The sequence below is a fragment of the Pristiophorus japonicus genome, chromosome 12 (genome assembly GCF_044704955.1).
Source record: "Pristiophorus japonicus isolate sPriJap1 chromosome 12, sPriJap1.hap1, whole genome shotgun sequence".
Taxonomy (NCBI): Eukaryota; Metazoa; Chordata; class Chondrichthyes; family Pristiophoridae; genus Pristiophorus; species Pristiophorus japonicus.
Window position 1 is genome coordinate 190243857 of NC_091988.1, and position 9623 is coordinate 190253479.

General features: G+C 44.2%; 1 protein-coding gene across 6 annotated transcripts in view; it reads left to right on the forward strand.

The window, feature by feature from the left end:
• Positions 1-3900, forward strand: part of zhx3b (zinc fingers and homeoboxes 3b) — an 86970-nt gene extending 83070 nt beyond the window's left edge. For all 6 annotated transcript variants that reach the window (XM_070896330.1, XM_070896333.1, XM_070896332.1 and 3 more), the window contains one exon: positions 359-3900. In XM_070896330.1, the coding sequence (XP_070752431.1) occupies positions 359-369 (11 nt within the window). In that variant the 3' untranslated portion in view covers positions 370-3900. The remainder of the gene's footprint in view (positions 1-358) is intronic.
• The last annotated feature ends 5723 nt before the right edge of the window (positions 3901-9623 follow it).

Consider the following 9623-nt stretch of genomic DNA (forward strand, 5'->3'; position numbering starts at 1 on the left):
TCCATTTGCCTTCCTGATTACTTGCTGTACCTGCATACTAACTTTTTGTGTTTCATGCACAAGGGCCCCCCAGGTCTCTCTGTACTGCAGCACTTTGCAATTTTTCTCCATTTAAATTATAATTTGCTTTTCTATTTTTTCTGCCAAAGTGGATAACCTCACATTTTCCCACGTTATACTCCATCTGCCAAATTTTTGCCCACTCACTTAGCCTGTCTATATCCCTTTGCAGATTTTCTGTGTCCTCCTCACAATTTGCTTTCCCGCCCGTCTTTGTATCATCAGCAAACTTGGCTACATTACACCTTGCGGAGGGTCTCTTACGATGCTTTTTTCTTTCTTCCCTTTGATGTTGCAGAAGCAGAGTGACGGATACGAGCACCTTTAAAGAAAAGGAATGAAATAGTGGTTTATTACTGGCTGAAGAAAGTCGCCGACTATTCTGGGCCTACTGCTGCCTTTAGCTGCTGCTCAGACTGATCAGACGCTGCACTGGGAGGCTGCAGCTGTGGTTCAAACTCTCTCGTGTTTTGTGTGCGCGTGCGTGCGTGTGTGTGTGTGTGTGTGTGTTATGGCACCATTGCTGTAAATAGACAGTGATATAACTGACACAGGAAGGACAAGGTGCCCACCTGAGCTATTGAGCGCCCTGCAGGTGCCACAGTCGAGGAATTGACGTCTGCTCACAAAGCTTCTTTGTAAATAACAGGACAGGAAAAGAGTGAGCTTTCGACATGTTTGTAAAATGGAGTCTTTTATCAGGTGAATCCAAAATGGAGATAAAAGGTGGTGGTGGTGGTGATGCTGGAGTTTGACGTTCGGAACAGAGCCAACCCTTCACAAGGCACGTTTGTCTGCGTCATTGTCCCTCGCTACCGAGGAACGCGTCAGTAAAAACATTTTATAAATCCCTGTGTGTACAGGGAGCGAGACCTGGATCGATTTAACTTTCTTCAAGTTTTTCCTGGTGTTCACCGCCCCCACCCTGCCCACCACACACTTTCCCATCTGTGCTTTAGGTGGCACATTGTTTACATGGGGAAAAAATGGACGAAGGAGCCATTGCCGTCTAAGGATAGCGGCGGCGGTTAATGGCCGTGCGGCGAAGTAGAGCATGCGCCAGTAAGCATGCAGCGCTTTCCGCCGCGAGGAAAAGAACAGCCTTGCGAGGCTTGTGGGCATGTGGGAAGCGGAGGGAAGCGAGGCGGACAGATCCACTGTGATTCGAATGCCTTCTGTTGATGCGAGCGGAGCCCTTGAATATAATTAGACTAAAAACATTGTGAGCGATTTGATTTTTTTTGTAGTGCTTTGTGCCACTCACTGGTTACACGGGACAGTTTAAACCAAAATGGCATTTGCAGAAAACATTTTTTTGCAAGGTATTTTTTATTGAGTGAACTGTGTGTAACTGGGGTCAGTTGGGTGTCCAGTTATAAATTTGGTGTTTAAGCAACAAGGGTAGGTTCACGATTCATTCAATGGTATGAATGAGGAGTTAGATCTGTGCTTGTCAGAATAGGAATTGTCAAGGAAGTGATATGCAGGGAGAACTGTACTAATTTAAAACAAAATTATATATATATATGTGTGTGTGTATATATATATATATATATATATTAAACAAATGGTCATCGTCGCTATGAGAAACCAAAAAAAGTATAATATTTTTTTTGTCTGAGGCAGGTTCTTATGTGAAGATTTGAAGGAGTGGGGATTGGGTTTTGGAAATACAAATTGGAAAGTGTGTAGGTATTCGAGCAGAGCTGCAGCCTGGTCCTGTTGGTTTATCGGACTGTCACATTATGACTGAGGAGATTAACGTCTAAAACGATCTTGCCCAGTTAATCGAGGCAGCTGGCCATTTGTTTTCCGATTGGGGTGCTGCATGTATTCCTTGGTACACGCTTGACTGAGAAGTAGTCCCACCTTAATGCACCACGATGAACACGTCTGTGGAGAAGGCGGAGGGGAGGCAGGTATGTGAAGGAAAGAGCAGCGGTGACTGGTTATAGATGCAGCAACTAGTCTCTTTGGTTGGCATTACCCGACCTTTTATTTTAAAAAAAAACCTTTTAACATTAAGCTTTCGGATCCTTTCTTCATTGCAGACAATTGATAATTGTGGAACTGTCGCCCTTTTTTAAATGGTTTATCGTAAGGCTGCAAGAATTCCATGCAGGGTTGCCTTTGTCTGTTGCTACGCGATTATTGTTGGATGAAGACAATTCTCTCCTACCTCAGTGAAGTTCAGTGGCAATGTTTGATTTAAAGCTATGGTCATTTATTTTAATGCTTCTTTCCATAGTTGGTAGGGCCCACCCCTAAACCAGTTGGAACCGGCTCCCGTTCGGAGTGGTAGGTCAGTACTTACCATGGCGTCCTGCATACGTTCAGAGGGACTGGCAGTTCACCTAACCCACATTCAGAATGTTCTGTCAAGATGCCAATATTATTGACAGAGTCACAGTGATCATGATTTTGTCATCAACTGCACCAATTGGGAAATAAAGCTCCTTTTTTATTAGAAACCCAAAACAAAGTTTGAATTTTGTGCAGTTTTGAATTTCGGACTAATTTTACCAAACACGATAAGAATCCCTTCACAGACCTATGGATAAGCGAGGCTGTCCACTAAGTAACTCGGCCATACAGATCAAGAAGGTTTGCGGTTTTCCTCACCCCAGCTGATCGCCGCTGCTACAAGTAGCCTTAAAACCCAGGGTTCGAGAGGGGAAAGACACCCAGTATTGCACACTCTGGGCGCTATTCAGTGATCCCCTTGTTGGAAGCGCATAACTGCAGATTTCGGGTGAGGATAAGATTAAGTTCAACTGTTATGTTCCTTCCCCTCTGGGGCCCCCCGCCCCCCGCACCCACCTCCCCGGACAGTTGAACAGTCAGACAACAGTGAACGGGTACGGTGGGGTGCAGTGATATCAGTGAAACTGTCAGATTGTCGTTAAAAACCCAACTGGTTCACTAATATCCTTTGGGGAGGGAGTGTCACCGTCCTTACCCGGTCTGGCCTATATGTGACTCCAGTCCCACACCAGTGTGGTTGACTCCTAACTCTTGACTCTGAAGTGGCCTAGCAAGCCAGTCCATTATATCTCACTGCTTCGCTTCAAGACCCACCACCACCTCCCTCTTGGGTCATCCAGGGATGGGCAATAAATGCTGACCATGCCAGGGCCGCCCACATGCTAAGTAGGAATAAAAGTGCGCGCCTGCATAATGGCCACTTGGGCAAATTTCGCGTGTCGACTACGGAACTGTTCTGCAGCGAAGAGTCAGTGGCTTCAGGAAGAGAGAAAATTGGCGAGGAAAAGACAGAGCAGTAAATACCTGGGCAGGCACTGCGAAACAGAGCATGGCAAGACCACGTTATAGGCTGCGACTGAACTGGGGGCGGGGGTGGGGGGGGGGGTGGTAATCGAAATAACAACCAGGTAAATAGTGCCCCTTTCAGTTTTTGGTGTGCGACAGTTATTAGTTTAGATTTTTGGCCAATTTTTAAAATGCAACTTGTATTGTTCAACACGAACGGGCAATACACCTCAAACTGATACTACCCATCTGCCAATGGTGAGACCTGTGTGAGCAATTTGTAGCGTTGGCCAGTTGTGGTGCATCATTAGTGTCTCCAGCACACTGCTTCCAACAACCGAAGGGAAGCATTACCAGTACAGACATTATAATGTGACATGGCCGTATGTTTAAAGGGGAAAATAAACTCTTCCGTAATATATTTAGGGTAACTGAATGCCTGGGAGTAAGTTACAAGGCTGGAGGCTAATTAAGCTGATTAACTTCCATTGAATGTTGGGATTAAGTTCGAGCATTTAATTTGTTTGTTAATTGATAAAATAAATAGGATTGCAAAGGAACGATTTAAATTTATTCTCCCCCCCCCCCCCCCCCCCCCAGAATGTTGTTTTTTTCAGTAGACTGACCGACACATTTGCACACGGTGATACCGTCATCCTGTGCCGATGTCATTTCACCTGTATAACCAGAAAATAATTAGTGGTGTATTCTTGCCAGATTCCAGGCACACTACAATAGACACAACGACGCATAAAAGCACGCAGTCTCTCTGTATACACATATAAGTGGACTGGAACCATTTTGCTTAGTGCGCCATCTCCGATGGTATGGAGAGGAATTGATAGAATATAATGTAGGACAGGAGCTAATCCAGAAAATTGCTGGATTATGTATATTTTTTTTTAGCAATAAGGCATTTGACACTTGGAGAAGCTAGCAAACAGTGAGGAGCTGAATTGTCCTGGGCTGCTGAAGAGCAAGTACTTTGCTCCGTTAAAAAGGGCATGGGCTAATTATTGCTTTTTCACCTCGCTATCCTCACTGTTTTATAGCACCTGTACAAATCAAAGTAAAAATATGGTACTAAACTGAAACGGTAACCATAGAAATTTGGCTGGGCTTTCCCCTGTTGGCACAGTGAGTACAGCTACTATTTGGTGTAGTACGACATCACGTAGTAGTGTAGTATGACATTTAATGTCTCTGCCCTTGCCCTCAGCTTATCCACTGCTGAAGCCCGCATCCATGCTTTTGTTACCTTCAGACTTGACTATTCCAACGCACTCCTGGCTGGCCTCCCACATTCTACCCTACATAAATTAGAGGTGGCAGCCCGTGTCCTAACTCGCACCAAGTCCCACTCACCCATCACCCCTGTGCTCGCTAACCTACATTGGCTTCCGGTTAAGCAGCGCCTAGATTTCAAAATTCGCATCCTTGTTTTCAAATCCCTCCATGGCCTCGCCCCTCCCTATCTCGGTAATCTCTTCCAGCCCTACAACCTCCCCGAGATGTCTGCGCTTCTCTAATTCTGCCCTCTTGAGCATCCCTGACTATAATCGCTCAAGCATTGGTCGTGTCTTCTGTTGCCTAGGGCCCCAAGCTCTGGAACTGCCTGCCTAAACCTCTCTGCCTCTGGACCTCTCTTTCCTCCTTCAAGACGCTCCTTAAAACCTACCTCTTTGACCAAGCTGTTGGTCACCTGCGCTAATTCCTACTTATGCGGCTTGGTGTCAAAGTTTTATCACATAATACTTCTGTATAAATACAAGTTGTTGTTGTATGCCAAAATGCACCAGGTTTGGTCCCTGATCCAACACTGTGCTGAGTAATCTCAGCGAGGGAAATGCCTGAATATTGTAATTGGCCTTAGTGTTGCTGGACCTGATTGCCATCCAGTGTAGGCTGGAATGTGTGGGCCTGCAACCCTGTCTCAACAACAACACCAACTTGCATTTATATAGTGCCTTTAATGTAGTAAAATGTCCCCGTGGCGCTTCACAGGAGCGTCGTCAGGCAAAATTTGACAGCGAGTACGTAAAGAGATATTAGGACAGGTGATCAAAGCAGTTTGGTCAAAAAGGTAGGTTTTAAGGAGGTATAGTGGTGGAGCATTTTAGGCAGGGTATTCCAAAGCTTGGGGCCTAGGTGGCTGAATTGTAGCCAATTCATTGAGGCACGAGATGGACATTGATGTTCATGGAAATGTGTCCGACCAGAAATCTCCTCCTCCTGGAAAAGGGAAAGAATTACAGGTGGAAATTTCTATGGAGAAATGCTAGCCAGAAATGCTGACTCACTTACAGATCAACACTGTCTATTTCAGCAGCAACCAGCTGCCTGTACTGGTGGGGAGGGAGGGGGGGAGTGGAAGAGGGATTGGGGGAAGGGGAAGAGTTGGAGCTGTGAACCGGAGTATTTCTCTTTTTGAGTTAGCCTGCGTGTCCTGGTCTGCTCCACGATGCAGTCTGCTGCTGATAATCTGCACATCCCTTTGATAAACCGAGCAGTTATCTTGTGTAATTCAGAGAGAGAGAGACTCCTGCCAGCTTTCTACCTGCTGTTTGTGCACTGTTTCATCGTGTGAGGGTGTGCTCGGCCATGCTTGATGGACGACTTTGGGCCAGTAGGAACACGGTTTTATTCTCTTGATACCAAATGACTGCGATGGTGCAAATGAATCCTTTTTGTCATCAAACCTTTCTGGACTCGAAGGAGTTCAAACCGGAAAGTTATGATGCCGTGGCTACACCTGTTTCATTTTGTTTTGTTCAGTCATCAACCTGGTGAGGGAGACTCGGAGAATGTAGGTCGTTGTCAGAAGATAAGCCCCTCCTCGCCGTTTAACCCCTCCCCCCCCCAGCCCGCCCCCAAAAAACCTGAGAGGTTCTGCTTGAGTAGCTCTTGCATAAAATCCCAAGTACTAAATGTTGTGACCTTCAAACTATTTTTCTCCGCAGGCTTTTGAAGTCCTGATTGGCCTACTATACAAGGTCCGAATTGTTGGGCTGTAGGTATGTCTAGGTGAGGTGGAGCAGAGCGGAGTGGCAGATCCATACTGAGCGGTCCTAACCCATGCTTTTAGGTTAGGTTTGGAAGAGCGGTGATGGTTACATAATGGTTTGATACAGAAGAGTGTTTTGGCCCCTCTGCCTATTTGGTTTAATGATTAGCCACATGACTTTGATGCAGCTCTAGGGAAATAGACATGTGCTAAATCAATGCAATCCTTTTACACAGGAGTATCAGAATAGGAGCAGTCCATTCAGCCTCCTTCGCCCTTCTGTTAGATCATGGCTGATCTGTACTTCAACTCCTGTTACCTGCCTTTGATCCATATCCCACAATACACTTACCTAATAAAAATCTATTGATCGCAGTCTTGAAAATTTCAATTGTGCCAGCAGCCATGGCCTTTTGAGGGAGAGAATTTCACATTTCCACCACCCTTTGTGTAAAAAAAATGTGCTTCCTAATTTCACTCCTAGCTTTAATTTTAAGATTGTGCCTCCATGTCCTTGATTCCCTCACCAGAGGAAATAGGTTCTCTGTGTCTACTCTATCAAATCCTTGAATCATTTTAATCACTTCAATTAGATCACTCCTCAACAATCGAAACTCAAGGAAATATAAGCCATGTTTATGCAACCTGTCCTCATTATTTAACCCTTTAACCCCTAATATAATTCAGGTGAATCTGCACTGTACCCCTTATCTCCTTCCGAAGATGCAGAGCCTTATATTAAACGTACTTTCCCACCAACCAACAACCCACGTCACAAGGTTACCTCCAATTTTGTGCGCTTTTATTTTTGCTAATCTGTTTTGAGGCACCTTACCAAATGCCTTCTAGAAGTCCATTCATGGACATGCCACTGTCCACCATGTGAGTGAGCTCCTCTCAAATTTCAACTAGATCAGTCAATTAGCATTGACAAATCCATGCTGACTCTTTAATCAACCGATACTTGTTCTAGTGCTCAGACACTCTGTCACTGATGCTAGATTCCAGTAACCTCCGCACAATTGACAGGCCAGAGGCTTGCTGGTTTCTCCCTCCCTCCCTCACTAAATAATGGAGTGACGTTTGCAATTTTCAAATCCAAAATTAGAGAGTTTTGGGAAATTATGACGAATGCATCTGCAATTTCCTCACTCCTTTAATACCCTAGGATGGGAATCATCAGGTCCTGGAAATTTGTCGCATTATTTTCTCCATTACATGGTTTAAACTTGTATTGAATCAACTAAGTTCCTCCCTTTGTAACTTTGGTATTTTGTCCTCTTCCTCTACTGTGAAAATAGGTACAAAATAATAATTTAACACATCTGCCATTTCCTTATTGTCCATTATAGTCGCACCTGCATCGGTCTTTAATGGGCCCAAATGCCCCCTTACCACTCTCGTTTTCTCTTAATATAGTTATAAAAACTTAATATAGTTAAAGAATTGCCTCGTTTGTAAAACCATGAGCTTGAATGCTGTCTCTTACCTAGTTTGTAAAACTATGAGCTCCAATGCTGTCTCTTACCTAGATAGTTGACCATCAAATGGACTGTCAACTTCCAACACTTTGGCAGCTGACTGCCCATTTGATCACAATGCATTGTGCCACGGATGGCAGATGGTAATACCGTGTAAACTGAGCAGTGGCAAAGACGGGCAAATCCTATGCGATGATGTCAGGCACGTTTCACCGGGAAGAAACGTTACACCCAGATGGAATGAATGTTGATATTTTTTTTGTGGTTAATTTACTTTCCATTAAGGCTGAGTTTGAATTGTTTCGAAGTCGTGCTGTCTGTTGAGCTCCTTGTTCCCGAAGGCTGAGGCGAGTTCTGTTGCCCCAGGGAGAGTAAGTCTGGGTCAGCTAAAGTTTCAATCTCTCAATTTAGAGGGAAAAAAACGCAAAATCAAACATGTACATAAATTAAAAGGCAGCACTTGCTAAGGTCCGAGCCCTTCGCACACAGTTACTTTACAGAATTTTTGAGGAGTGTATTATACCCTCCTTTTGTTTTTATAAAAAAAACTCTTTTGGGGATATAAGTTGGATTCTTCATAGTAAATTATTATAGTTAAATAAAATCCTGGGATGAAGCTGACATTTGCCCCTGCCCCTAAACCCCCAGGAAGCTGCTAAAGCAAATCGTGTGGACAAGGCCTGAGAATGCTCCTTGATGAATCTCATAAACGTAGGAACCAGCAAAAGCAGTCAGTAGTGACTCCTTCCCTCTAATGGACTTGATCGACATTGAATTGTAAAATGCATCCTCCACAACAAGCTGTGTTAGTGTGTTTTATATTACTAGTATACTTTGATTTACTAAATTGAAAAAAATGAATGCTAAATTATTTGATTAAAATTTTCAAATAAACCTTGACTGCATTTCTTTTTTTTTTAACAATTGCTACATTTGTTTTTGTATTTTCCTGACATCGTATTCAAATGGATTGTTAAGCCACGCGTGGAAAAGGGTGTCTGTGAGAGGCCGCACTGTGTGACACAGTGTCCATTTTGTATGTACTGATTCTCTTACATAGGATATATGGCACAGAAACAGACCATTCGGCCCAACCAGCCCATGCTGGAGTTAATGATCCGCTCGAGCCTCCTCCTGTCTTTCCTCATCCAACTCTATCACTATAACCCTCTATTCCCTTCTCCCTCATATGCTTATCTAACCTCCTCTTAAATGCATCGATACTATTCACTTCAACCACTTCCTGTGGGAGCGAGTTCTGCATTCTCACCACTCTTTGGGTAAAGACATTTCTTCTGAATTCCCTATTGGATTTCTTGGTGACTATCTTATATTGATGGCCTCTAGTTATGCTCTTTCCCACAAGTGGAAACATTCTGTATCCACTCGATCAAAACCTTTCACAATTTTAAAGACCTCTATTAGGTCACCCTTGAGCCGACTTTTTTCAAGAGAAAAGAGACCCAGCCTGTTCATCCTTTCCTGATATGTATACTCCCACGTATCTGGTATCATCCTTGTAAATCTTCTCTGCACCCTCTCCCGTGCCTCTATATCCGTTTTATAATATGGTGACCAGAACTTCTTCGTAGCAGAAGTTTGTTGATCATTTGAAAAAGACTTGCATTTATATAGCGCTGGTCGCGACCTCAGTAACTGTCGCCCACTCTGGCCTACATGACTGCAGTGGCACAGTCTGTGCTCGCCTGCTGCAGTGGCTTAGGAAGCCACTCCGTTTGTAATATGATTGCTTCGTGCGGGCAGTCCCATCATCACCTTCTCAGGTTAACAAGGAATTGGCAATAAGT